General features: G+C 38.8%; 1 protein-coding gene across 1 annotated transcript in view; it reads left to right on the top strand.

The window, feature by feature from the left end:
• Positions 1 to 27022, top strand: part of LOC139712386 (uncharacterized) — a 150917-nt gene extending 123895 nt beyond the window's left edge. Inside the window, exon 2 of the mRNA XM_071624212.1 lies at positions 26917 to 27022. Coding sequence (XP_071480313.1) covers positions 26917 to 26982 — 66 coding nt within the window. The 3' untranslated portion in view covers positions 26983 to 27022. The remainder of the gene's footprint in view (positions 1 to 26916) is intronic.
• The last annotated feature ends 292 nt before the right edge of the window (positions 27023 to 27314 follow it).

Raw genomic sequence — 27314 nt, 5'->3', positions numbered from 1 at the left:
AGTTGGTTAAGGGAGAATGGATATACTTCATACTCACGAGTTTGATGCCACAAAAGCTGCCACAAATCCCCCTCAGATATTCACACTCCTGTTACTTGCGGTCTGCGCTAACATCATCTCCTACCAGTCGTAAAATGACGCTGGCACATTTTTCATGTTCGATCTCCCACAAATGTAAGGAGATTGTGGTGATGGTAATGTTGATATGGGGAGGGGTGGGGAAATTCTGTGGTTTAAGATTCAGAAGTATGGATTTTCTACTGTATCTGGAGTGAAAATATGCATGGTATTTCTCTCAACTGACCTTACCTATTCAATGTTTTAGTGCGTGTTTTGTAGTTTTGTGCTTTTTGTTTTGTTTTCTTACTCCCCAGCTGACAAATTTATATGCACAACAGTATGGGCAAGTGAAACGTAGTTGGTATTGATTTGATGTCTTGAATGACTCAAGGATGTTTTGTTTTGGGTTTTTTTCCCTTTGGTGTGTCTGATTGCAGTGTAGCAATGGAGTTTATCTTTACAATCTGTATGGTTGTATTCTCTTCCTAGGTTACATTGATGAGTGACGAGGTTCTATAGGTCTTTACTTTTTTGTTCCATATAGATTTCCATTGGAAAAATAATAAACACAAAGCAGGTAGAAAAGTCAAGAGAGAAACAGAACACACAAACCAACAATAACTGGCAGTTCTGAGAATGTCGACATACACAGTATTGGACTGTTGAAGTAGCTGTCTCCATCTCCAAGCTTCATCATTTTGACTTTTTTTTTACCTTTCCAGACCTTGTGAAGGAAATAAGGTTACTATATATCGAGACAAATCCTTTGTGACCAAAAACACATATGGCTTACCCTATTTCTGTATGCAAAGAGATATTTTCCTTTTTTAGTAAAATCTGAGATGTTTCCTCTTAAGTCTGTGGAGAGGTGACAAATAGAAGCGCTAATCCCCCAGCCCCAGACTCATTTGAAAGAGGCTTGGGATAAATCACTGGAATTGACTATAGTAAAAGATATCCCCAGCTGGCCGACGATTAAAACTGGGGGGTGCAAGGGATTTCCATGGCAACGGAATCAGCTGTGCTCTTAGTGCGATCTGCCAAGATTTAAATTCTATGGCATGTTAGCAAAGCAACTGAACAAGGGGGGTGGTGGTCATATTTCTGTGTTAAAAAGCTAGGATTTTGAAGCTTTAAATTGTATGATGTGCATACTAGATATGATATTTGGACTCTTGACATATCTTCTCGTAAGTTATTAACAAATAACCTGAATCAGAGTTGAACGTCAGTCAATGTGTCAACTGTAAGGTGAATGCAGTTTATTAATGACCATCAACCTCCTTCAATACATAGGATACGCTTGACTTCTTAAGTTGTAGAAACTGGTCTAGGTTCTTTTTGTTTGTGTAAGGATCCATATCATCTTTCCATGGTATCTTACTTGTCGGGCTCAAATTTTTGAGGTTCGCTCACTTCGGCTCGTGCACCCTGGTCCAACTCCCAGTATCTCCCAGTGTTACATCAGCTGAAGATATGAATGTAGTGACTGTAATCAACTGTCTTCATCCCTCCCCATTAAAATGATACAGGGGACACACACTTGTTTTTTGCACACATGCACACACACACACGCACACACACGCACACACACACACACACACACACACACACGCTCACACATACATAAACACATATTACACAAATGCATGCACAATACATTCAAACAGAAGGTACACAAGTTTATATCCATGCAAACACTCACCCCAACAAAAAAAAAACACACATTCTCAAAATACCAGTTTGATTCCGCCCACAGGTGTGCGACATTCTTGTGGTTCTGAGTTTCAACATCCATGAATATTGATGATGCCATGAATGTTAATCAGCGAGCAGGTGGATTTGCATTTCTAGGGTGTTAGTTGCTCATCTTTTTGCATGGGCACGGAGCTGTGGGTACACAGGTGTCTGCAATGTTTATGGAAAAAAACTGCCAAAGTTCAACGGATGTGGCTTCTACCAATCACATTACTCTCCCAACCTGCTCCCTCCATAAACAAGGGTTTCCTGTCTAGCTGAGTGAGAAACAGAATGGCAAGAAGACACAAATAACAAAATAATTCTCACAACATACATACTACTACATAATACACAAGTAACTGATGACTGCAGAAAACGTTTTAAAGCAGTTCTAAAGCAGTGTTCTTTGACAGTAGTTCCCTCTTGTTTGTGAGTGGAAAAATGCCATTTGTGATAACAGGCATGTTGGTTCTTTAATTCAGTGATTTAAGCATATGTGATATTACAGTTATTCGTGTGATCCTTATACTGGCAGATTATGCTTGCCAGCACATCCATCTGACAGCAACAAAATCTTCATTTAATCCTAGTATAAAGAGTACAATGCAGATAGCAGGGTAGAGACAGAAAGAGATAAAGAAATATGGAGCCTAAATGACAAAATGATGTTTTAAAGAATATGAAGGATACTTCGAAGGTCATTCACTTCCAAGGTCATTCACCTGACTATTGACCTTGCATGCATTTTATTCTCAACTCTTACACGTGCATCATACCCTGTGGTATTAAATGTTGCAAAATTCTTAAGGAGCACTGTGGATTGGGATGCCATCCAGCGGGATGTGACTACTCCAAACTTGTGGACCTTTTTCCTGTCCACGTCCCTCTCTCTTGTTGTTTTTATCCGGTTCACTTTTTTTCACATCACTTGTTGTGTGTGTGTGTGTGTGACTGAAGGGGGGGGGGGGGGTAGGGATGCGGTTGCTAGGAGGATATCTTGAGCGGCCAGAACAAATGGTTTCCTGCCGTCAAGCGGTCCCCGGGGGAAGCGGGCGGTTTCCGAGATCGATGACGACACCTGAAAGCTGCTGCCTCGCGTCGGCCATGCGTTCCCCGCCGAGCTGTCCGCCATTGTCGCGCCGAACGTTAGAGAGAAGATAGAAATGTACGAGTGTTTGTTTCCGCTGTTTATGTCACATGATCTTCGGAGCAATAATAGAATGGTGTTCTTTCTGTTGTTACAAGGTGTTAATGCATAATTTAGAGAATATTTCCCATAAGACCCCTGCCCGAGTATGCTCGGGACTCGTCCTCAACGGGGTAGATATTCAGGAATTATTTGCCCAATGAGATGCATTTATTACACAATTATCTTCTTGATTACTCTGATGATGTCCCCTGATTCTGATGGGTGTGAATATTGCCCTGTGTCATATATTATGACTATGATTATGATTATTGTTATTATCATTATTATTTATTATTATATGTGTCTCATAATGATGATAATTTCTTTTTGTGGGGGGTAGGGAAGGGGGGCATAAGTAATATTGTTTCTTTTATTTTTGTACATGGAATTTGACAAAATATTATTGTATAGTAATATTTTTAATAATTGTTGTAACTCCATTATGTTTGTTGCATACTTTTGTGAACTCAAATTGGAAATAGATTCAGATCAAATCAAAATTAAATCAAATATATTATGGCAATTCCAGCAACCACAAGGACATCAATAAGTTTAGTGTAACACTTGATTATCTCGGACTAGTGAGTTTGTGATTCTCGGAATTGCTCTTCCAAGAAAAATGTACACAAGTAAACACTTCACCAGAAGATAATAATGCTGTGAAGTGGGAGAAACTCTACGAACCTGGTCGATCACTCGTGCATGGATTTTTGTTTAAGAAAATGAAACAGCACAGCAGAGAACAAAAATTTTTCACTCTCTAGCAAAGAGGCAACAAAAGGAGCAAACACAAAGAAAAAGGAGTCCACACTGGCTTTGAATGTGACTTGTTGTTTGAATAACATCTACTCAACCTCCGCTTTATCGATCTTCACTCGCAATGCTCTTGAAATTGAGCTCTCTCTTTCCCCTGCCGTGGAATGCGGCGGCATGCGCGCCCTCTCTCCCCTAACGATCGCCCTGCTCTGACTTTCGGCGATCTGTAACGGGGGCAGAAAGCGAGAGGAGGGGGAGACAGTCCGTGTAAACTTTGGTCAACTCTCCCCTCCCATGTTTCTTGGGGTAGCCTGCTACAATAAGTGTTCAAAGTTTTGCTCATCTACATCTACATCTTCCCTTTTTACCTTGTATCATCTTGTCTGCGAAGTAAGGTAAATGCTGTGTTTAGGAGCAAAACATTAAAGGTTGACGGGCATTGAGGGTCAGTTGTGACATGGCTAATATTGCAATGCAGAGATCTCTCCTAGATGTAGGGACAAGGACCGAGAAAAATAGAAATGTTCGGAAGTGTTTAACTTTTCTCCATGCATGTGACTGAATAACATTTGTATGAACTGCCATGTCTGTGATGTTCTGAAGATGATTGACAGTTGGTTGGTGTGTTCATAACATTTACAGCAATGTACAGTGTAAGAATGTGATTGGTGCTAAAATTCAAAAGTAACTGCTATCTTGATGGTTTTGAAAATAGTGCACTGAAACAAATCAATTTTCATATAGGGGGCGCTGTGGCATAGTGGACAAGACTCCCGACTCCCAATCCTTTCTTCGGATTCCTGAGATGGAATATATTCAGTCTTACATAAGTCTGGATCATTTGCCTCTTTTTATTGAGTACAGTCATACTAGGATGAATTATAGTCTAAAACACTATTTTGATGGAATGGAATAAATACTTTTGAAATGAATTTTGTTGGGTGGTGGGTAGGGATTGGAGATGGGCAAGCTTAGGGAGTTGCCACTGAGACTGTATACCATAGAATGTGTATGTATGTCAAAAGTCATTTTGCTGAAAAGTAGTCCTGACCAAGAGTAGTGAAGTGTTGCTTAGCAACCAATCGCATCTCCCCATCCTCCTTGGAGTGTGCACCATCACCTGTTTCACAACCAGTGTATCTTGGATGAAGATGTTCTCCCCAGAGTTACCTTTGCCCCCACCCCCTTCTCGGTGTTTTTTCCTGCATCGTGTGTTTCCCAGTTGCTCCACTTATGAAACTGACGACGAGCCTGGGAACGTGGGACGGTGTTTCTCCGTCAGACGCCCATCAGTATGCGCAGTCACAGGTGTCCTAGAAAGAAGATGAGTAGGTGGCTGGCTGTTACACAAGGTGTAACACACCTCCCTTGGAAACAGTGGGCTTGCGGACAGGATGTGAAATTTGCTCTCGACTGCGCAACATGATGTCGTGGCTTTGATATTCAGAATTAAGACTATCCTGTTGATACTCGTGGTGAACAAAATTCAGGGAGTCTGGTCTAAGAGTGGGTAATCACATCAAATTTTTTAGATATGTCACTGACATACCATTTTATGATAAGGAATCCTATCTAACATTATCCGTTCCAGTGTGTAGATAACATGCATTCTTTGGTTGTTTCTGTTTTCAATGATTTTGTTTCAATCATGCCAGCCCTTAGAAATGAGAATTTGATGAAAGCTATATGACCCCATAGAAAAGTGACCAGTTGTCTCTCTTTGTGTCTATCTTATTATTGTTATTGTTGTTGTTGTTGTTGTTGTTAATATTATTGTAATTATTGTTATTGTTGTTGATATTGTCATTATTATTAATATAGTTATTATTGTTGTTATCATTATTATTATTATTATTATTATTAATAATAATAATAATAATATTATTATTATTATTATTATTATTATTATTATTATTATTATCATTATTATTATTATTATTATTATTATTATTATTATTATTATCATTATCATCGTTATTATTATCATCATTATTATTATTCTAAACACCAAGGCTGCGTTGTGGCTTTAACTGTGTTTAGCGCAGGTCACAAATTCTGTGTCAGTCGTATGGCGCTGAAAGATTCCATAACACTAACATGGCAGTTTAACAAGAGCATGCAGGGACTGAAATGATGTTTTCATTAACCCACAACAAAGGGAGGAGACAGAGTGATGAGAAGTTTTGTAAGCACTTAGTAGATGTCACACACAATTTGCCAAACAGATCACGATAACATTCGGGGGTGTGCATGGAATACGTGGGCTGCCATCTCTTATTTGCCAAATCCTATTTCAGCTTTTCATGATTAAAACAGAGAAACACTGTGATAGATTGTGCAAAAAAAATATTCACATTTTCAGTCTTTTTTTTTGTCAGTACACAAGTTATCCCTTATGGTAATGATTAATTCAAATCTTTAGAATTCATATTTGACTTCCATATTCCTTTTCATTGAAAAAAAAAAATCCCATGCACTGTCATTTTCAGGCTAGAAATGATATCCCTGAACTGTGTGGATATTTTTATTAGACATAGGTTTATATGAAGAGCTTGTTTGCAAAAACCGATAAGTCCATATTTGCCAAATGGAGATATTTGCGATTAAAGGTCAAGAAAAATAAGGAGAATAATAAGAAAATTTTTGCTTCTTTTGACCATAACTTCAAAAATGTACCTTTATATGTAGTGACCAATATATCATTTAAAAGGTGTTATTTAGTACTTTATGACAGACACCGTGCTTTAAAATCTACAAAAATGGACTTATTGGTTTTTGCAAACAAACTCTTCATATGCATAAATAGCATCTTTTTATCGTAGACTGAGTGGCACGGACTTGAAGGCATTGCTCATGCCACAAGAAAATGTTTCCACGGCTCTCACTCACTAGGCTAGCATCCAGCTTCTGCTGGGTTTCTAAGTTACATCAACAGAATTCCTGACAGGATTTAAAAGCTAAAAACTAAAACAAGACAAAACAACAAACAACAAACAAAACTAAAACAGGGAAGAAAAGTGCCAGGAAAATGAACGAACCACGCTGGATCGTTTTTCCCTGCAATATTGTTCACTGTTGGCCAGCGAAAAGATAAACACTTCATGTCGCGCTGTCTTTCTGTACAACCTGGGGAGAGAATTTGCAATTCATATTTCATGTTGCCGTGAAAATAAGGAGTGCCTTTTATTATGGAAACAGAACAAACTCATTGGAGACTTCCTCCGTCCCACCTCGTAAGGTTGAGTGCATGTTTATATTTTTCTCCCCTTGTATTTTTAGTGGCCATTTGTTTGATTTGGGTTGCCCCGCTGATTAGTGTTGTGCGACAAAGTCTGATGCACCTCAAGAAATGCCATGTGCAATAACACATGTAGATAGATATGTTCTGCGTCGTCTAGCTTGCCGAGGAGATAAATACTCGCAGAAGAAGGAAGTGTTTTTCATGCCTTAGCGGGTTCATTTCTTGTTGCGAACTGAGTCAGAGAACCCCAAAACAAGCTCTTATGCAGCTTGTGAAGGAAAAATTACCTGCCAGTGCTGCCATCCTGCCCCATGCTGACTGGAAAAGAAGACTCAAGTTGATTCATGCTTTGCAAGATACGCATTTTATGAGACAGTTCATAGTTCTACTTTGCGCATGAGAGAGAGAAAAAACAAAAAGGTAATTTGTGATAACAGACATGTCGTTTTTTTAAACTTCACTGTGATAAGCAAATGTGATGTAATGATCATTCATGTAATTCTCATAAATGATGCTTGCTAGCACATCCCCTTGACAACAACAAAGTGTTCTTTAATGCCCGATATTTGGGAACATAATTGAAAAAGTTTGTTAATACATTCCATATTCATTGCAGAACCATGAATTGGATGATTTCTCAAGTGTTAATTGATGAGCCACACTGGTCATCATCTGGTCTATGCACATTCAGTTGTTCTTTGAACAGAATTTCCATAATTTGTTACATTATCAATTCAAGTCATTTACACTTTATATCTATCAAACAAAAATGAAACATATAGTACAAAGTATACATTTGTCAATTCACATTATTCAACAATTCAATACAAGTCATAGAGTATGATACAAAATATATTTACAAATAATTACATAATGAAAAAATAACGCATAATATGCAACAGTGATAAAGAGAAAATACAGCAATAGAAGAGAGTGATTGACTAAGAAGCAGAGCCTGTAAGCTGAAGCTCATGCCTTATGTCACTTTGAAAATAGTGAAATGCCTAACCAACTGAGAGAAAAATGAAGGTCATTTGGGAAAATATGCCCGTGAGCTAATTTAGAACTGGCATGTGTATCTGTAACAACACTTTTGCAAAATGAGTCAGATATGTAATTTTGTGAAAAAACAAACAAACAAAGGTACCAACATGTGCTGAATCTTGCTTGGTTTTTGATGAATTCAGGATTAAATGATCAAATATTGATCCTTAAGCTATCACATAATTTGCTAATAACATTTTGAACATGCTTCATGTGAAATGTTGACCTTAGAGTAAACTAAATGTCATAGTCATTCTCTAGAGTGTAATGACAGAAATTCCTATGACAGATCCCAGTCAACAATTCACTGTAATTATTGATTTTTTGTGACTTTTATTGTGTTTGTGTGTATTTGTGTGTGTGGGTGTGTGTGTGTGTACATAAATGAATGAATGTTTCTGCTGTTTGGCTGTAGAGATGTTGAAAAAATTAGTGACAACAGTTGACGTCAATGCACCAGCCTTTCAATTTCCCAGAGAGGAAGCATATGTAGTTTGCATATATGCCTACACCAGTAGTTGTTTGCTTTTGCATTTTGCAAAGGCACATCTTGTATATTGTTCTCTGAAATGCTGGACACTGCAGGGAAATAGGTGAAGAATTGCGTTGATAGATTCAAATGAATTGAATGTTTTTCGAAAGATATTGTGTTATGACAAAGGATGAGTATTGATTGGTATCTCCTTTTCAATAGAGTGCTGATTTTCGCTCCGGAATTCAACGATAACTGCAGAAAATTGGGAGAAATTTCTGTCTTGCCGAAAGTGTGACTCTGAGTAAACGGACGACATATGAGCCAAACCGTGTTCCACTCCGTATTCATTGTGAGCGGAATTGGAGGAACGATCACACCCATTACTACTTGGGAATCGTAAAAAAAAGAAAAAAAAGATTGAGATCATATACTTGGTCTGCTTCAACACAAGAAGGTAGAGAAGTACAGGAGGACCTTGTCAAACTGTTTGAATTATGCTTTCTACAGATGGGTAATACAATTTTTTTGCCTCGTGTCAGAGCCAAATTATTGGCATCTTTGCAAGAGCATGAGCCAAGAGATTCTCTCTTTTCATTCCTGTTACTAAAGCCATAGTTTGTTTGCAGCAGTGGGAAGAAATAGAATTGTTGAGCTGATCATACGTATGAAGGAATGAAGAAAGCTGCATTTATCACAAATTTCTTGGGCAAAATAAGTGTTTGTGTGGATTTACAATGGCACTGTGCCAGGAATAAGAGCAGGAGTAAAGAAAAAAATAAGAAAATATAAGGATAGAAAGTAATGATCAGGATGCATTCTACAGGTTTGAACCCACTGAATTCTGGGAAGGAGTCCACGGCAAATGTAATAGATGGAGATTACATTGGAGCATGGTTGCCTTACAGAGTGAATTTCACACTTGATGAGACAAAGTACGCTCTGCTAAAAGCATATATAGAGAGAGATAAAGATAGAGAGATAGATATGTATGTATGTAGTAGAGAGAAAAATATAGAGAAGTATATGTATATGTAGAAAGAGAGATAGAAAGAGAGGGAGATATATAGGGAGAGAAAGATAGGGATAGAGAGAAAGAGAAAAAAAATATATGCAAATGTAGAAAGATAGATTTTTAGGTAGAGAGAGAAAAGGAGAGATGAATATGTTTATATGCAAACAGAGAGTGAGAGAGATATATAAAATTTTATGTGTAGACAGAGAGAGAGATAGATAGAGAGAAATAGATATGTATATATGAAGAGAAAGAGAGGGAGAGAAAGAGAGATGATGCAGACAAGAGGACTGGAGCCATTGGAAGTTTAAAAGTTAATGGGGTTAATGTTCCTGTTGTCATCAACTATGATTCCGATCGCCATCACAGCTATAAGAATTCAGGTTTATACCACTCACACACACACTACATACTTCCTACCTCCCCTAGTACTTCCTGAAGATGCATGGGAGGAGACACGAACGAACGAAAGAAAGAAAGAGAGCGAGAACGAAAGGAGATGAATGGAAAGACAGATGGATCAGATACAAATGCAACATTGATGAAGAGACCAAAACACTATATGAGACGCAGCACTGAGGCATCCAGTGTGCATTAAAATTGCAAGAGAAAGAGAAGTGCTCAAGATTCAAAGACACATTCAGAATTGAAGAGAATCCAGAAGGGGTAGGAATGTAAGTCGGTGACACTTAACAAATATTGACAGGGCTCAAATAATCACTGATGAGGCTTAACGCGGCTTATGAAGACAAGTAGAAAAGTATTAGTATGTCTTTTGGGAAGATCAAGATATGAGAGTTATCGCAAGATGTGTGTGCTTGTGGGAGATGGATGAAGGGAGGAAAAGAGAAGGAAGGGAAAGGGAGAAATAGAGAGGGAGAGATGGAGAGAGAGAGAGAAAAGGGGGTAGAGAGAGAGTTGGAGGGAGAGAGTTCACAAGCAAGGGTGAAAAAAAAGTGTGGTTGCTCGTCCAACCGGAATGAATTTGGGATTCTCTTACCGCTTGCAGAAACAAATGTTAGCATAGCCTGGGAGGCCCATTGATGGGAAAAAGGTGTGCAGTGCTGCAATATCTATGTGTTTTTCCCCTTAAAGATGGTAGCAGTCAAGAGCATAAGGAGTATATATATATATATATATATATATATATATATATATATATATATATATATATGTACGTACTTGTGTGTGGGGGGGGGGGAGAGGAGCGGAGGTCCTTTAATAGAAATCTGCGTACTATGTGCATAGAAATTATGATGATGGCTCTCTCTTGATATGAAAGACACACCGCGACAATGTCTTCCCACCTGTGGAGCAGCATCGTGCCTTGACTTCTAGGATGAAGTGGGAGAGGTGCTGCTGTTACCGAGAAGGGCGCGGCTCCACTTGGACCTGCTGTGGTATTAAGCTAATCCCACAACGGAAGGCGTGGCATCACCCATCACTGTAGGTTGCTCATCACTAATGAGAGGCTTGTTCTCATCAATGATTGCAAGGTTTTCAATACAATTGTTTAGCTGAATAATGATGTTGATAAGTTGTAAAATTTCACTATTGTCAAGATATCAATACATCAATTTGAAGGAGAATTTGGAGGAGAATGCAGTTGAAGACCCTGGCAACTAAAAAACAAAACAAAACACACATCCTGGCTGAGTTTTGTAATGTTAACCTGTCGAGGACAGACTGCTTTTGGTACAACATGCAATTTCCATAGACACCTGCCCACGTATTCTGAGGACTTGTCTTGAACGGATTAAGGTGCTTGCCCTGGGGCCCGTTGCATAAAAGTTACCATTATGGTAACTTTGCCATCCAATGGTAACTTCCATGGAATTCTTTATTTTGATTTGCTGTTGAGTATTGTTGCCATGGTAGTTACCATTGGATGGCAAAGTTGCCACAATAGTAACTTTTATGCAACAGGCCCCTGGAATATTCTAAGATCTTAGAAGAAGGTTAGCTGGTAAATTGTAATGCAACAAGGATACAGGAATCCACAGAGGTAGTGATAAGATAGTAGGTTCATATCTCGAGATGATCTATCCAATGTGAAATCCACCCAAGATTTCTTACAAGTGTGAATGGGATTGAAGACAGACAGAATTATCAATCATTTCTGGTGATTGGGAACTGTGATGAAAAGCTTTGATAATGCACCTCATGCCAGTGCATTTTGTGTTTATTCAAAATATTTCATACTAAGACGTTGATATTCCTTTCAATACCAAGAACCAATGGTGAATGAATAATGGTGCTGATTTTTGTGCATAGTTAACACCTTTCTTGCCCTTCTCTGTATTCTTTTCTTTATCAATACTTTCTTCCTCACTTATCCATCATGTGAAAAAGAAGACATGGATTAGGCTGAAACACAGTCAGATAGAGTTGTGTGAAATCGCCACAAATGCTGTTTGGATGGCACAACTTCAGGCTTCTGTTCTGAATATTGAATAGAAGAAGAAGTTGTTTATCTACTTTACAGCTGAGTTTGTTTTAATTCCTTCTTCAGCCCCACCGCTCCATCGCCACGTTATCCCTATGGAGTATGCATGTGAGCATGGAAGTCTTTGAAGATGTGGAGGAATTTGTTTTTGGACAAAAAGTTTTGTGACAAATTTACCTGCAGAATGCAATCATGCAGAATGCAATCACACACACACACACACGCACACACACACATGAATGCATACAGTCTTGTGCCAGTAAGTTCTCCTGTGAGTGAACGACCTCCCAAATGATGTGACCATCGCTTTTGACATTTAAATGCCAGCAGTGCGTGCAAATCCCTTGTGCAGCTCTGATAGAGACAAAGCTTATGAAGAGATTACCAAGGAATATCGGGTAGACCGCTCTAAAAGCATCGCTGCAAAGTGCATGAAGAGCTGTTATTCAAATCTCTGTTGAGCCATCAGTCGTGGGAATTGCATGTAACCTGTTGACAATGGCTCTCTACCCGGCCGCTCCCGATTGCTCGGGCACTGTGGAATCGTGCGCCAATCATTCACTCCAGGAGCAGCTAACCACATAATTACGCAGAGAGGTGTCAGGAATCGTGGTGTGATAAGGCAAGTTGAGCATTGTCTTGTAACTGTCATCAGCGGTATGCCATCAACAGGTGCTTACAAGCAAAAGCTGCCTTAGGGCAAGCTTTTCTCTCGAAAGAAGTCACCCAAACATGGATTTACTTTATACATATACATATGTTGATAGTGATATGCATCTATGCAGTACATATAGTATTTTTTGTAGAGCAATACAGAGTAAAGTAATTTGTGCATTTCATCTGATTTTTGTAAAGTCATTAATCCTACTCAAGTGAGGCAAGGTGCCTCAGACCGACAGGAAGATAATGTTGGCACAATAGGGATTTAGGGGGTTACTGTAAAGCAAGATAGTTTCATGGCAAGAAATTTAAGTGAATTGCCACTGGCATTTAGTGCATATAGTGAGGACAAGAACTTTAACTTGCACTTAAATTTCATGAATCTTGGCTCTCACAAAATTTGTGAAATTAAAATGCACAGGTACAGTCCTGGTTTTACAGTAGATAATCTCTACTCTGTGACAATTAGTTTCTAGACATCTGTTGAACTTTGCAAAGAGGGAGCCTCTGTAGTGTATAGTCTGTTTTCCAGGAGACTGATTTAGACTGATTTATCACTACCCTTTACACAGCATTTCCAAATAATCACTAGTACATAATCACTATGCCAAGGAGAACAAAGCAGATGAAACATCTCATCCAGGAAGATGTGGATTTTGAACCCAGGACCTTGTGCTTGTGAACCCGTAGCCTCACCCTCTGTATCCCAATGCTCACAGTGAGTGTGTAGCTCCAATCCCATGCCCCTCACAACATTACCAGTATTGAGATGGCATCCAAAAAAATTCCTGAGATGCCTTCATTAACAGAGTCTGCCTTTGATTCAAGTCTCCTCCTCTCCCTCATCACTTGTGAATCCCTCTTATCCCCCCCCCTCCCCCCCGCCACGTCAGTTGATTATTCCATTCCTGCACAAGAGGACATGTCCGTTGCATTCTGACCTTTACACCTGCAGTGTCGGGCTCGGCGCTATGTTATCGAGCCTTAGATCCACTCACTTACCTGCATTGATTTTGTTCCCTACTGTCTCTCTCTCCTTGTCTTCATCTCTTCTGCTCTGTCTGTGACCGCTGTTTTCTAACATCACCATTAGAAGCACCGGGGAATAATTTGACGTGTCAGTGACAGCTAGAAGGCCCTCCTAAGGAAAAAGGGGGCCCCTAGTTAGCGGCTGCCGTACCTGCATTTTCTACCTTTACGACTGTGTTTTGCTCCCACCTAAGTGCTGTAATGAGGAACCATTATGCTTACAGATAGATAGAAAGATAGATGGACAGACGGACAAATAGAAAGATAGAGTGAGAGAGATAGGTACTGTGGAAGTAGAGAGTGGCATACTGGAATAAAAACAGAAAGAACGGTAAAAACATATATTTCAAATATATGAATATATTTTGTGAATATGTGAATTGAAAATGAACTGTTGGTGTGCAGCGTGATAAGTTTCTTGAGGAATTTTTCTGTTCTCCTGCTATTACTGTACATGTAGATATTTGTTACTTGTGTGTGTATGTGTGTGTATGTGCATGTCTGTTTATATATTTATATGGGATATGGACAGACAAACAGATTTTGACCACAGGCAAATGTAAAAAGCAGTTGGAAGAAAGGGAGAGTAAAATAGGGTAAGAGATATCTGAAGAACACAATCTGAACTTCAGTGCATAAGTAGAGAACTGAGAAAATAACACATAATTTTGTTCAGATGTCAGAAAAAGCATAACAGCATGGGTGTATGCAAGGGGGGGTCGGGAGGGTCGTACGACCACCCCAAATTTTCAAAAGGTCCACTTTTTGTAAAAGACATTTTTGTTTTTTGAGAGCTTTTTGCCCTATATACAACAGGAAAAAAAGTGACCTGGTGGTGTTCCAGCAAATTGTCAAAATCTCGTAAATTTCGTAACTTAGTTTAATATGCCATACCTTATTTCTAAGCCGCACTGCCATGCAGAAAAAGTCACTTTTGTATGCACAAAATGGCCCCATTTTAAGATATAAAATTCAAAAACTCCCTACCGTGGGAGGGGGGACACCCCCCTCCCACACCCTCCCCCCGCTCGGTCGCTCCGCTCCCTCGCAAAGGTAAAGGTCCAAAAATTTTGATTACGACCCCCCCAGAAAAAAATCCTGGATACACCCCTGAACAGCATGGCTAGTGCTTAGAATGGGAGGATTTTTTGTAGTATAGAAAATAAGAGGCTGATATAGAAACAGAGAGAGAGAGGATTTTCTTTTTTATATTTTCCATATGTTTGTTTGTGTATGATATGTCTATCTATCTATCTATATCTATCTATCTATCTATATACATAAGTAAATTTATATCCATACATGAATATGAAAAACATGTAGGTATGACTATGAACATATATATATATATATATATATATATATATATATATATATATACACACACACACGCACATACATTTATACATGGATGTATATCGATTGATCAAGAGAGAGGGAGAGAGTGTGAGAAAGATAGGAAAGAGAAAAAAAGACACTTTTATCCTTGTATCTCCCTGCATCCTTGATGGCATGATAGTGACCTTGGCTAGTCATTACTCACACCCCAGGTAGCAGGAGTAAATAGAAATCCCCCACCATGGTCCCTCCTCCTCCTCCTCCTCCTCTTCCTCCTCAGTGCTGGTTTCACCAATCAAGACTTCACTGTTATCTCTGCCTGCCATCAGTCCAGGGTCATTGGGTGAAAAGGGGATGACACACCCTGAGTTGAGATTAAATTGGTTGTTTTGTGGTTCAATCCCACCATTCAGTCTCTTTGTGGGAAGCAAGTATACGTATGAACAGTTACAGGAACAGCAATATACAGTATGTCCCCCCCCCCCCCAAAAAAAAAAAATACAATCAGATTTTCTCATTAGTAACACACAATATGATTTAACTGTCCAAATGCTACTTCAGCGTCTTAAGATATAACACCGTAGCTCTATTTTTGCAGAAAACCCCATTTCAATTTGGTTAAGCGGTCACAGAGAAATATGGACTATTGTAAAGCATGTCACAAGTCTGATTCTTCCAAGTTTAGCACTTGGATGCTTTTGGATGCTTTTGAGTGAACGCAATAGACAGAACTTGGAGGGAAGAGATTCCTGACATGCTCTACGAAATTCCTCATTTCTCTTTGACCACTCAAGCAAATCGAATGGGGTTTTCTGTAAGATGTTGGCAATTAGTTGTAGTTTCATACCCTGGAATTATATTTGGATTGATTTGCTATATTTTAAGTTATCGTTGCGGAGGGTTCCGTTGTAATTTTTTAGGGGACATATGGTATATTGTCATGCAAGGCCAGGATTTCTTTTTTTTTTAACTGCTTCCAACTTTTGCCCTGTGGAAACTTGTACATTTCAATACAAATATTAGTGGCCCGTATGAATATTGCTGTGTTTCATAACGTTGGTGATTAAAGCTTGCTTATAGTATTATATATATGTAAGTGTTAAATTGCACCAACTTGGATTCTGATACCACTCTCTCCTCCTAGCTGTTTCATATAAACCTAACTAACACTTGTTACATGATTTATGTATTTCTTCGGCAAATGAAATTCATTCATTAAACTGTATTATATCATCCTTTGTGTTTAGATACTGCTTATACTTCTCCACTAAAGCAGAAAAAACCCAGAAAATACCATTGCACCATTGCCTTTCTTACTTTTGGTTGCCTTTTAGATTTTCAATCCTCTTGCAGTGTTGCAAAGTGTGCAGTAGATCAAAGTGTTATTCATGTTAAGAAAAAAAAAAACTTTCTTGGATTTTTTTTCTTCAATTTTGTGCAGTTAATCAGAGACCACACTTGACCTTGGTAGGGTCGTGGCATTTGCTTAGTTGCAGAAGGAAGTTCTTTGCGAGTTGATTGCCACGATGGCATTAGTTCCGGAATGAGGTAATCTTGAGAGTATAGCCAGCAAACTACCTGTCGTTGTGCCTCTTGTGACAGATGAATGAATATCGCTTCGTGGCATGCCCAAGGAGATACCTGGCCACAATCTCCTCCAGCAGAGCTTTCACTCTGCTGGTCCCAGTATTGGATGGACGTTGGAATCAGCGAGTGTTCCACTATACAGCAAGCTCTCTCACCCAAAGAAAGATGCTTTCCCCCTCTTCCTTTCTAGGCTTCTAGGTGTCTTCTGACTTGCTCTTCTCTTTGCTAATAACTATGTAAGTTTGAAACCTGACTCCTCTAACCCTACTGAATTTTTTTTTGCAGAGGAAGTTTGTGCAGACACAAATTTTGCTGTTACGCAAAGAATCTGTAAAATGATTTGATTTGAAAGTCTCTTAGAGCATGCAATGGCTGAAAAGTGAAACCTGTTTAAAAGAGGAGAGAGAGAAAAAAAAATAGAACCGGACAAACTGCAAATGTGGTTTTGATTTCCTGATGATATCTTTCAAGACAATGTAATAAAGATTGTCTCGGGACACAGGGTAGTCATCTGTCATGTTCTGTAGTGTTGTGGAGAATGATATCGTATTTGAGCTAAATCATTTTACGAATGAAGTCACCTACTGATTTATGCCAACAGGGAGAAAGAATCCCTTCAATTTGAGATATTTTGGGAAGTGTTGAAAAATTTCTGAGATAAGTCGAAAGAATAACAGAGTACTCTGAATAAGTCTTTCAGTGAGATCTGTTGAAAAAAAAATGTGAGAAAAAAATATGAAAAGATGACCAGTATAAATGAAACAATTCATTGCAAATAGTCGTGAAAAGTCTGCCGGTTCATGGACATTTGATAGCTCAATACAAATGCCCCCTATCCACTTGCCATGCATAATACATCACCGTGCCTTGTCCCGTGCCATCAATCATTGTGGACCGCTGCTTTTCAACACCGATGTCTAGTGGAAGGTCGCATGGCAGATTATCTTTAGGAGACATCCTGTCCACGCTGCTGCATTTTTTTTTTTTTTTTTGGGGGGGGGGGGTAGTTTGGTGGGACTGGGAGCAGGGTTCATGTAAAGAAGGAATGTAGTGGTCCGTGGAGGAGGGAGAGTTTGAAGTTAACAAGGCATGCAAGGGGGAAGGTGTGTAAAGACAAAATGCCAGGTTCAACAGGTATCAAGGTTCAAAATGGGATGGGGCAGATGTGGTATTAGGATTATGAGGGGAAATGAGTGAAATATGGAAATGTCCTCCCCCAATGAAAATGAACAAAAAGAAAGGAGGAGTTTAAGGGATGGTATAGTATTGGTTGAGATGAGGATTCATTTTTTATCTTTTTGTGAGATACTTAGAAACCACTCTATGCAATGTTAAAAAGCTTACAATTCTAGCAGGAATTCAAAGTTTAGTTGATGAAAATCGGTTTTGAAATGGCTTGGATATCTAACAGCAAAGTAAAACGAAGCAAAACTAATCAAAGGTGGGTCCCACCTTTTGGTAGTGTCGCTTTGTTTGGGATATCTCAGCCATTTAAAAACCAATTATATGCTCTTTCATATTTCATGAAAGATTCTCATTATCTCAAAAAATCATCTTTAAAAAGTTGAAAATGTGAAGCACCATATCAACCAAAACTGTACTATCCCTTTAAACATATCTATATTAGTTGTTTATGGTATTATACATTCACTTGCATTCAGATTTAGTACTATTCTTCATAATGTGTATACTACGTTACCTTTTGCATGTATGGTTTGTACCATGTATGGCCTTTTCGATGGAAATAAAATTGAATTGAAACTTTAAATTGAAAGAAAAAGAGAGAAATAACAAAAGTGTTTAAGTAATGGCTTAGATCAGCATATTTTTAGGATGCACTGTCAATAAAGTTTCTAACAAATGCCCATTGAATTTGTTGAGTACCCTATGGCATGTAGGACCCAAATGCCACATCATCTCCATTATGTAGTGTTTGCCCCCTCCTCCCCCCCCCCCCCCCCAGTTTACTATGGGAGTAGCTACATCTACCTAAGATGTAAAATCACTGCAAACAAAGAAAGATCACTGCACAAGCCTATGCCAATTGATTTTGTGATGCTCCAGAACTGTGGATAGTCAAATGTGCCAGAAGGGGTCTGCACAGTGTAAAGTCAATGTTATTTTTTTTTTTTGAGGGGGAGGTTTTGTCATATTTATTAATATGTATTCATTACAGAAATGTTGTCATTCTGTATTACTTGGTTTTTGTAGATGTTGACTACAAATAGGCCTACTGGAGAAAATAGTTTGGCAATCCTATCCCTACTTGAGCCCCCTTTAAAGATAAAGACAAAAACAAAAATAAGAAGAGATGTGTTGCAACATGAAACAAGATGGTTGAAATTGAACTTGAGTGACCCCCTTATGTCAAATAAACCCAATCAGAGCTTCAATGCACACAGCCTCAGAGCTTGCCCAGCATTTCAGCACTTTGGCTGCACTGCAGGTGTGTATTGATTTACATGTGCATTTGACTCATTTAAAAACAGCCAAATGAGCTACATTATTTTTTTCTTCTTGTGCGTGAGTATTTGTGTGTGTGTGTGTGTGTGTGTGTGTGTGTGTGTGTGTGTGTTAAATATGTGTATAGTATGTACATGTGCCCCTCCCCCTGTTTGCATCAGCTGCAAAGGCATGCGTTGCACCTGTTTCAGATTTTCTTTCTGTGGTAAAAAGGTTTTTCTCTCTCTGTCATTCTATCTATATCTCTCCTTCTAATCTCTATCTCCCTCTCTTTCTCTCTCTATCTCTCCTTTGTATATTTGTACCCCTCTCTGTCCTCTACTAGATACATCAATTCCAGAGTTTGAATCCACTCACATGATTTATTTATGTTGAGGGGAGTAGGGATGATGTGACTGACTTCTGGCTCGTGGATGCCTGGGTGGTTTGATCTGCTGGAAAGAGGGTTTGACATGGGGGTGAGGTGTTCATTATTTAAGTTTGGATTTTGAATGCAGAGGAGGGAAAGATTTACAGACTTAGGTTTATCTATGTGCTGATATATCTCTATGAAGAAAGAAATAGACAAATTCAGACATAAATGAAATAATGAATATATAAATGAATGAAATAATGAATACATAAATAAATAAATAAATAATGCATTAATGACTGAAAGGGAAGATAAACCCCAGAACAATGTGGATTGAGTGAAAGCAGCAACATTAGTAGAACACATCAGTGAAAGTTTTAGGAAAATCGGTCAATCGATGCAAAAGTTATGAATTTTTAAAGTTTTGGTGTTGGAACCGCTGGATGAGGAGACTACTAGAGGATATGACGTATGAGTGGACAACAATACCAAGAAAATATAAAGAAAATACTACAAAAATCCATTTTTCATGAAAATTACAAATTCCATCAACTTGATATTGACATATGTTAAGGGTAGCAATTATTCCCCCTGCTTTCTGAAAGCGGTTGGTCCACTGCTCTTTCATAATTCTAGAAAAGTGAATTTTTGTTGAATTCCCTTTAAAGAGGATGCAGTTTCCATGGAAACGGTAAAAGCCAGAAAGACCTGTTGTGATGATTCATGAGAGAAGACAACATTAGACTGCGGTTCCCATGGAAACGGTAAAAACCAGAAAGATATGATATAATGATTTATGACAGAAGACAACATTAGACTGCAGTTCCCATGGAAATGGTAAAAACCAGAAAGACATGTTATGGTGATCTGTGAGAGGAGATAACATTAGACTACGGTTCCCATGGAAACGGTAAAAACCAGAAAGATATGTTGCAGGGATTTGTGAGAGAAGACAACATTCGACAACGGACTATGATCACAATTGCAGTTTTGATAAATTTGTTTAGCACTGAGAGCAAAGAAAAAGGCAAATTATGAGGCAGTAAATCCGTAAGTACACCAATCTATTTCATACAAAATAAAAACCCAAATCTACGTATCAAGTATGTAATATAGAAATGACAAATAATCCCTTTCTTCATATACTTTTGTCTTGTGATAGTTGGCTTTTGTGTAACACATATTTATTTATATTCATGTCTTCTTTAAAAAAAACAACAGGGTAGGTGCATTCAGTTTGATAAACTGCTTTACAAGCATGCCCTGTAGGTACATAAAATACAAAGTAAAATACAATATGACAATTCACAGTATTATTGAAAGCTACAAATGAACAACACAGGGAGGGACTACAAAAGAAAGTTAACCGACAGTAGTTTCTGCAACACATGAAATGCAAGCTGTTGTATTGTCAATAGTGTATTTGTACAGCCAACCATGTCTGATGGATTTAATTTGAGACCTTGCTAAAATGAAAAAATAACATGCATTCAAGCATGTGGCTGATGGCATCAATCTGGTATTTAAAAGCTTGTCACACTGTGGTGATGGATTATGCAGCTGTTTTAATCATTTCTACTTTTAGCAGATTTGTTTTCGTGACAATGTCGCCATCACCTCGGGCATTGTCATGTGTAGATGTTTCCATGGGTGAAAACAACAACAACAACAATGGTGCTGTATAAAACCAGCCAGCAGCAGCAGTATAGCAAAAGGAGAGAGGAAAAAAAAAATCATCCCTCAGCATTTTTTTTTTCAGTCAGTTTCAATGATAAACATATAGCCAATGCTATCTTTGCAGTAATTTACTTTTAACATGCAGTTTTCTCATGTGAGGTATGTACCACTTTTCAATCTATTTAGTAGAATTGAAGGACAAAATGGACAAAAAAATGGAAAAAAGTTATCAAGAAGCAACTACATTGTAAATGACTGTATCCTGCTTCTAGATGAATTGCAATGAGTGCCTCTGCTCCTGGCAAAAAGAAAGCTTTATGAAGGCAACCTAGGGCAGTTAAATTAAGAATAACAATGGCACTGCCCAAACAAACAGACACCCCTCCCCCCCCCCCCACGCACTTACACAACAGTATTCTCTACTTGCAGATATATGAGAGAATTTTGTGAGGGCAACCCTGTAGCCATGTCATCAGAAGATATATGATGTTTGTTGAGAACTTGCTGATTACGGAAGATATATCCAACAACATATAATTCACCAAATCTTCAGATGGCTTGATTACCTCCGCCAAGGGGGGAGGTTATGTTTTCATTACCGTTGGTTTGTTTGTTAGTTAGCTAGTTAGTTCGTTAGTTTGTCCGTGTGCAAAATAACTCAAAAAGTAGTTAACGGATTGGGATGAAACTTGCAGGAAAGGTTGAGAATGACACAAGCAGCAAACGATTAACTTTTGGTAGTGATCCAAGAATTTTTGGGAAATTTATAAAGAATTTTGATATTTTGGCAGGTAGGGTCAATGAACTTGGGAGTTCAGGCTGCGCGTACTTGAGGTTTGCATACACGCACTAAAGTGCATACTCTAGTTTCTGCTAGGGCGAGGCGCGCCGCGCAGCTGAGGGTTTATGACGTAACAAAGGCTTCTGTATTGGGAAATCGGGCGACTCTCAGCACACAATAAGTATGTATGGGTGGAAATCACTATATCTCTATGGAAGAACATAACAAGATCAGTGGAACGGTGGAAATGAGCTGCATACTTGGCGGAGGCCTGCGCTGTCAGAGTGCTTCTCTAGTTTATATCCTCCTTCGAGCTGATTCTAAGTCATTTGTGTGTATGTGTGTCTGTGTGTTTGTGTGCATGTGCATAACATCCAAGGGACCTACTTATCGTCACTTCATCAACCCCCGGCAGGCATGCAGACGAGAATTAATAGAACACAGCAACAACAGTTCATCTTCAAATTGGTCCATAATGAAGATGGACATTACACCCAGTCACCGGGAGAATGGTATCAGAGTTTCCTGAGGAGGCGAAAGAAGAGCCAAAACTGCTCTTTAAGAACAGAATCAGGCAGAAATGACGACAGCCAAACTGAGACCTCTCCCCTGCGTTGTCGCAGAAGCCGCGGTGCTTGTCCAGTCGTTAATGGCGGTGATTCTTTCTCCATCCATTTCATGGTTTAAGCCGGTAGTAATCACTTCATTTCCATCCTAATTGTACACTCCCAATTGCTCTCCATGAGGGAACATTACCTTTCTTCATCCATCCGATGTGCTTGTTGATGTCTCCATTTGCGAATCCACAGTAACCAGAAGTATTTTGGGAAAAAAAAAACGCACCCAAAAAACAGAAAGAAGAGAAAAGGGCTCGTTGTTGGCATGATGATGGAAAAGGTTTGCTGATGAGAAGTGCAAATAAACGCCACTAATACCGGCTGCGCCACTGGCAATTTTGCGCTCATTTTCGAGAGCATTACCGTCGCGTCTTTGGGGGGTCTGATGAGCGTAGAGCCACGGAGTAATGATGAAAAGCATGAAACAATAGGTTGGGGTTTTTTCCCCCCACTTTGACGATTTGAGTGTGTTTTGATACAGCAGTAAGGCAATGCACAAACAGGCCTGAGACCGATAATTGTTTGAGCTCTCCTGCCACTTCCCAAATGCTAGTAGAGGGAAGGGATGCCTGGGTCATTAAAAAACCCTCCATTTACTGACTGATCGAGACGTGGAGAGTGGATCCACAGAGTTCTTGACGGGATTTACCTGTGGGAATGACATGGATGATTCCTAAGATGTGTGCAAACATCATCCCAAGCATCTTGGACTATGGAAAAACGCAGCTTCGTCTGAAAAGATGGGAGGAAAAAAAAGTAGAAGATGATATTAGCACGCAAACACATCCGGGAGCAAAATGATCTCATCGTGAGCTCCGGTTTCAGCATTTGAGGCTGTTTAATCAACTGCATCGTATCAATATCGGCATCAGTGAGGGAGCTTTCTTTGATGAGGGGCAAAAAAACAAGAAGAAAAAATACCAAATGTATTTTCATCGGGTGCTTGAGACCATTTTGAGAATGCCATCATGGTTGGCCTTTGGGAGAGAGACTAATTATTTCATGAGATATGTCTGGACTTAGTAGAGTCTCGGATATTACGATATGAAAAAAAAAAATGTCTAGAAGTTGTAATGTTGATGGTGAAAAGTTCGTAATATCTGTACTCAGTATTCTATCAAATCATATGAGTTTATTTGACCTAGTGTGCAAGCATTTGCAAGAGATAATTCTTTTTTTTTTGAGAATCCATTGCAGACACATACATTTCAATATTGCAGTATTAAGTGTAGTATGGTAGGGTGTTAATTAAAGCATAAGTTTACCCAAAATCAACAATATTTTAACAGTAGTGTGGTCAAAGTCTAGGTGTAGTTTTTCTGCACGATCTCGGGGGAATTTGTGCACAAAATCTGACAATTGGTACACTTGATTGCGCAAATTCTCACAAAGTAATGAGAGCTAAATTGCAAGTTGTGTCCCTACTGCTTTGAAGTACTCTACCGCGTTGTGTCCCCTGCAAGGGGTGGACATTAGAATCAATTCCATCCCCGCGCCATGTCCCCGACGATTGCGGTTCCCTCGTAGGGGTCGCGTGTCATTTTGGGAGAACATGTCGTTTGTCGCAGCCAATTTCTCTGATCTAGTTCAGGCAATTGAAGGATCAATTTGTAATACACACACACACACACACACACTCACACAGACAAGAATTTCATGTCTGTCGTACATCGGCTTACATTACCTGTTGAGACCCCCTCTTTTGACTTGCAATTTTCATTTGGCAATTTTCATTTCATTAGAGGTGTGCATTATATGCATGACATGTATGAACACTGGATATTCATTGGTTATGATTAATAAAGTTTGCACCCTATTCCAGTGAGATTATGATAGTTGGATTATGCCAACCTGCACTGGTTGGTGTTTGGTTGACTTTGGCATACATGTCCAACTGGTCAGACACCTCTGCCATCACAGATTCAAAGCGATCGGTATCGGCTCCCTCATGGGGATTCCCTTTCGCCCGTCTTCTTGACTAATGCTCCTGATGAGATTACAGACCGGTCTCCCTCTCTCTCTCTCTTTCTCTCTCCCTGTCTCTCCCTCTCTTTCCCTCTCCCTCCACCCCACACCTGCCAGAAGTTCACTTGTCACTGAATGAAACATAAGGGAGAGCATGCAAAAGTGCCAGAATGGAATAAAAAAAGGAAACCCAACCATGAAAGCTAAAATAAACTGTCCAACCAAGTGAAACATTTTAACCACAAACTAAAGGATATTCCACCGAGCGAGGTGCTAAGAAAGTGAGTAGAAGCTATACACTACCATCATTTATGTTCTTCCTCAGGTTGGCTGTGGTTTTGTTCAGATATGTATGACATACTAGATTGACAATGAGGAGTAAAGGTGTAAAGGATGGTGCTCAGTGTCATAGTTACCTGACTGTCCATATAGATACAGTTTGTTAATGTGTCCTCCTGAATGTATCTCTTGTTTCTTTTCTTCTTCTTTTTTTTGTGGAATGTTGGCATCCAAGTTGCAAGGTATATTGTACCTTTGTGCGGAGAAGTAGAATAGTATTAGCGAATTTGTCAAGGCAATTGTAACTGAAGATAGCTGGCAATGTTATATATTTGAATATATCCAGTCATATCAAACCTACAAGGTATATTGTGAAGGGAAGATAGCTGGTAGGCATAGGAATTCCTCCCAACATATTATGGGATGTGATGAACCAAAGTACAACTCACTCTGAAAGGTACTGTCTGATGCAAAGTAATAATACATGCATAGGGCTATAGACACAAATATAGAACATGTAATCTTCCTTCACATTGTGGTGTAGGGTTATGGGGAAACGAATTCATTTTTCTTCACAAAAGGGTACCATTTTGTGCAAAGTAAGAGCATTTGTTTAAAGCTATAGACAGACATAAAGGAACATCTGACAGAAAATTATGAGGAATTAAATTTGTTTTTTCAACACGGTCCTAGGTCAGTATCAAGATGCTGATCTGGAGGCTAAAAGTTTGGTCTTGGGTGTATCCTTCCTTTGTGCATCATATCTAATACAATTTGTGTGTTGTCAGGTCTTCTATGGGACCAATGCCAAAATGTAAAAAACACCTTGCAACATTTGTGTGGGTTTGTTTGTTTGTTTGTTTGTTTAATTGTGTACGTGTGTGTGTGTGTGTGTGTGTGTGTGTGTGTGTGTGTGTGTGTGTGTGTGTGTGTATGCATGTCTGTATGGGTTTAAGTGGGTGTTTTTTATCAGGTTCATTACCATTTGTATATTTATCCTGCATAAATGCAGTGTTAAGAACAGGCTCTGCAACACTAATTGAGTTGGTAAGGTGTTTTTTTTTTGGGGGGGGGGGGTGAATGAGAGGATATTTTGAGTTTCCAGCAAACTTCCTTTCAAATACTGTAAAAGTGGATATTTTCGCGCAACTAATTTTTCGTGCTCGATGGGGTAAGAGGAGTTTTGCATGTTTTTAATTCCGCCAAATCAGGACCTCAACTACTGGAACATTGGCGGGCAAAAATATTCGCGTGCTTTTATTTTCGTGCTAGCTTCTGGTTGCGCGAAATGTGCGAAAATTTCAACACCACAAAAAATGTCAACTTTTACAATAAATTGATGTGGTCTGGTGCCACTTTACCAGTCTAGATAAACTTCACTTTCTTTGCCTTTTGTAGAAATGGCTGGTAGACAGAGCATGATGCTGTATTGAAAGCCAGGAATATTCACAATGTGTGCGCATCTTTTTTTGTGTGTGCTGTTGATGAACTTTTGTGAAAATGAGAATGGTACATATAGCAGAAATACAATACAGACGTATAGAAGATACAATGTACATGTGGAAGATATATTACAACAAATGCAGAGATGCCCTAATGCAAGATACAAAGGAAAAAGTTTCCAGATTTACAGAAATCCATCTCAACTTTTATAAGTTGTCAATGTAAGCAATAGAATAGTAGCTTGTATGAGGGCAATGGTAGAAGCTTTTGGAAAAAGAAAATAATCCTTTTATTCTTAAAATACACTAGTCATATCAAAGTGTCAAATGGCAAAAGTCACATTATTCAAGCTGTCACTATTTTAAAGTTTGTCATTCTTTTTTAATTTTGAGATACAGAGTATCAATGGACATCTCCAACCACCAAAACCGTTTTGTGTATTATCTTTATTGCTCTTAGAAGATGTAATATATATTTTGATTGTTAACTCTGATTTTATGATATCTGTCACCTATGTTCACATTCTTGCCATCAGAAAGATATGAGAAGATTGCATATTGATGTCAGATCAGATATATTTCGACATGTAAGCTTTTTATTGTCTTTACATATTGATTTTTCTGTGTAAGTGACCACATTATGTGATTCATTACAAGGTCTGTATGATTCAATCCCTCTTGAATTAGAATTAATTAAATTTTGTTCTCTTTTTCTTCCTTTCCATGCTTCTCTGATGTCTCCATGGTGATTTGACAACAATAGGTAAGTTCAGTTTGTATCTTTGCTCAGATATACACAATCTGTTCAACTTTCTTGGAGAGGCCATGAAATATATATTGACAGAAATGGTCCCATACTCTGTGCATGGAAAAAGTGGAGATGATCAGAGGCTGTTTACTGACATAAATACACATGCACATATACAGACAGACAGACAGACACATGCAGCACATAGACTCATACACACACACACACATACACACACACATGCTTGCACAAATGGATGAGCTTATGGAGCATATAAATGAGACTCTCGGGGGAAAATCCCTGATGCTCATACAGACATGTTAATATGCATGTATGCTCTGATTTTATACATTCTGTGCTGTGTTGGAGTGTTGAATCTTTTGACCTTACGTCTCTGCTTAGTGAATACAAAA

Source organism: Diadema antillarum, unplaced genomic scaffold (assembly GCF_040938485.1).
Source record: "Diadema antillarum isolate AM-2024a unplaced genomic scaffold, OU_Dant_1.0 seq00001796_RagTag, whole genome shotgun sequence".
NCBI classification, from domain to species: Eukaryota; Metazoa; Echinodermata; class Echinoidea; order Diadematoida; family Diadematidae; genus Diadema; species Diadema antillarum.
The sequence above is the reverse complement of the archived record's forward strand: the minus strand, read 5'-3'. Positions and strand labels throughout refer to the sequence as shown.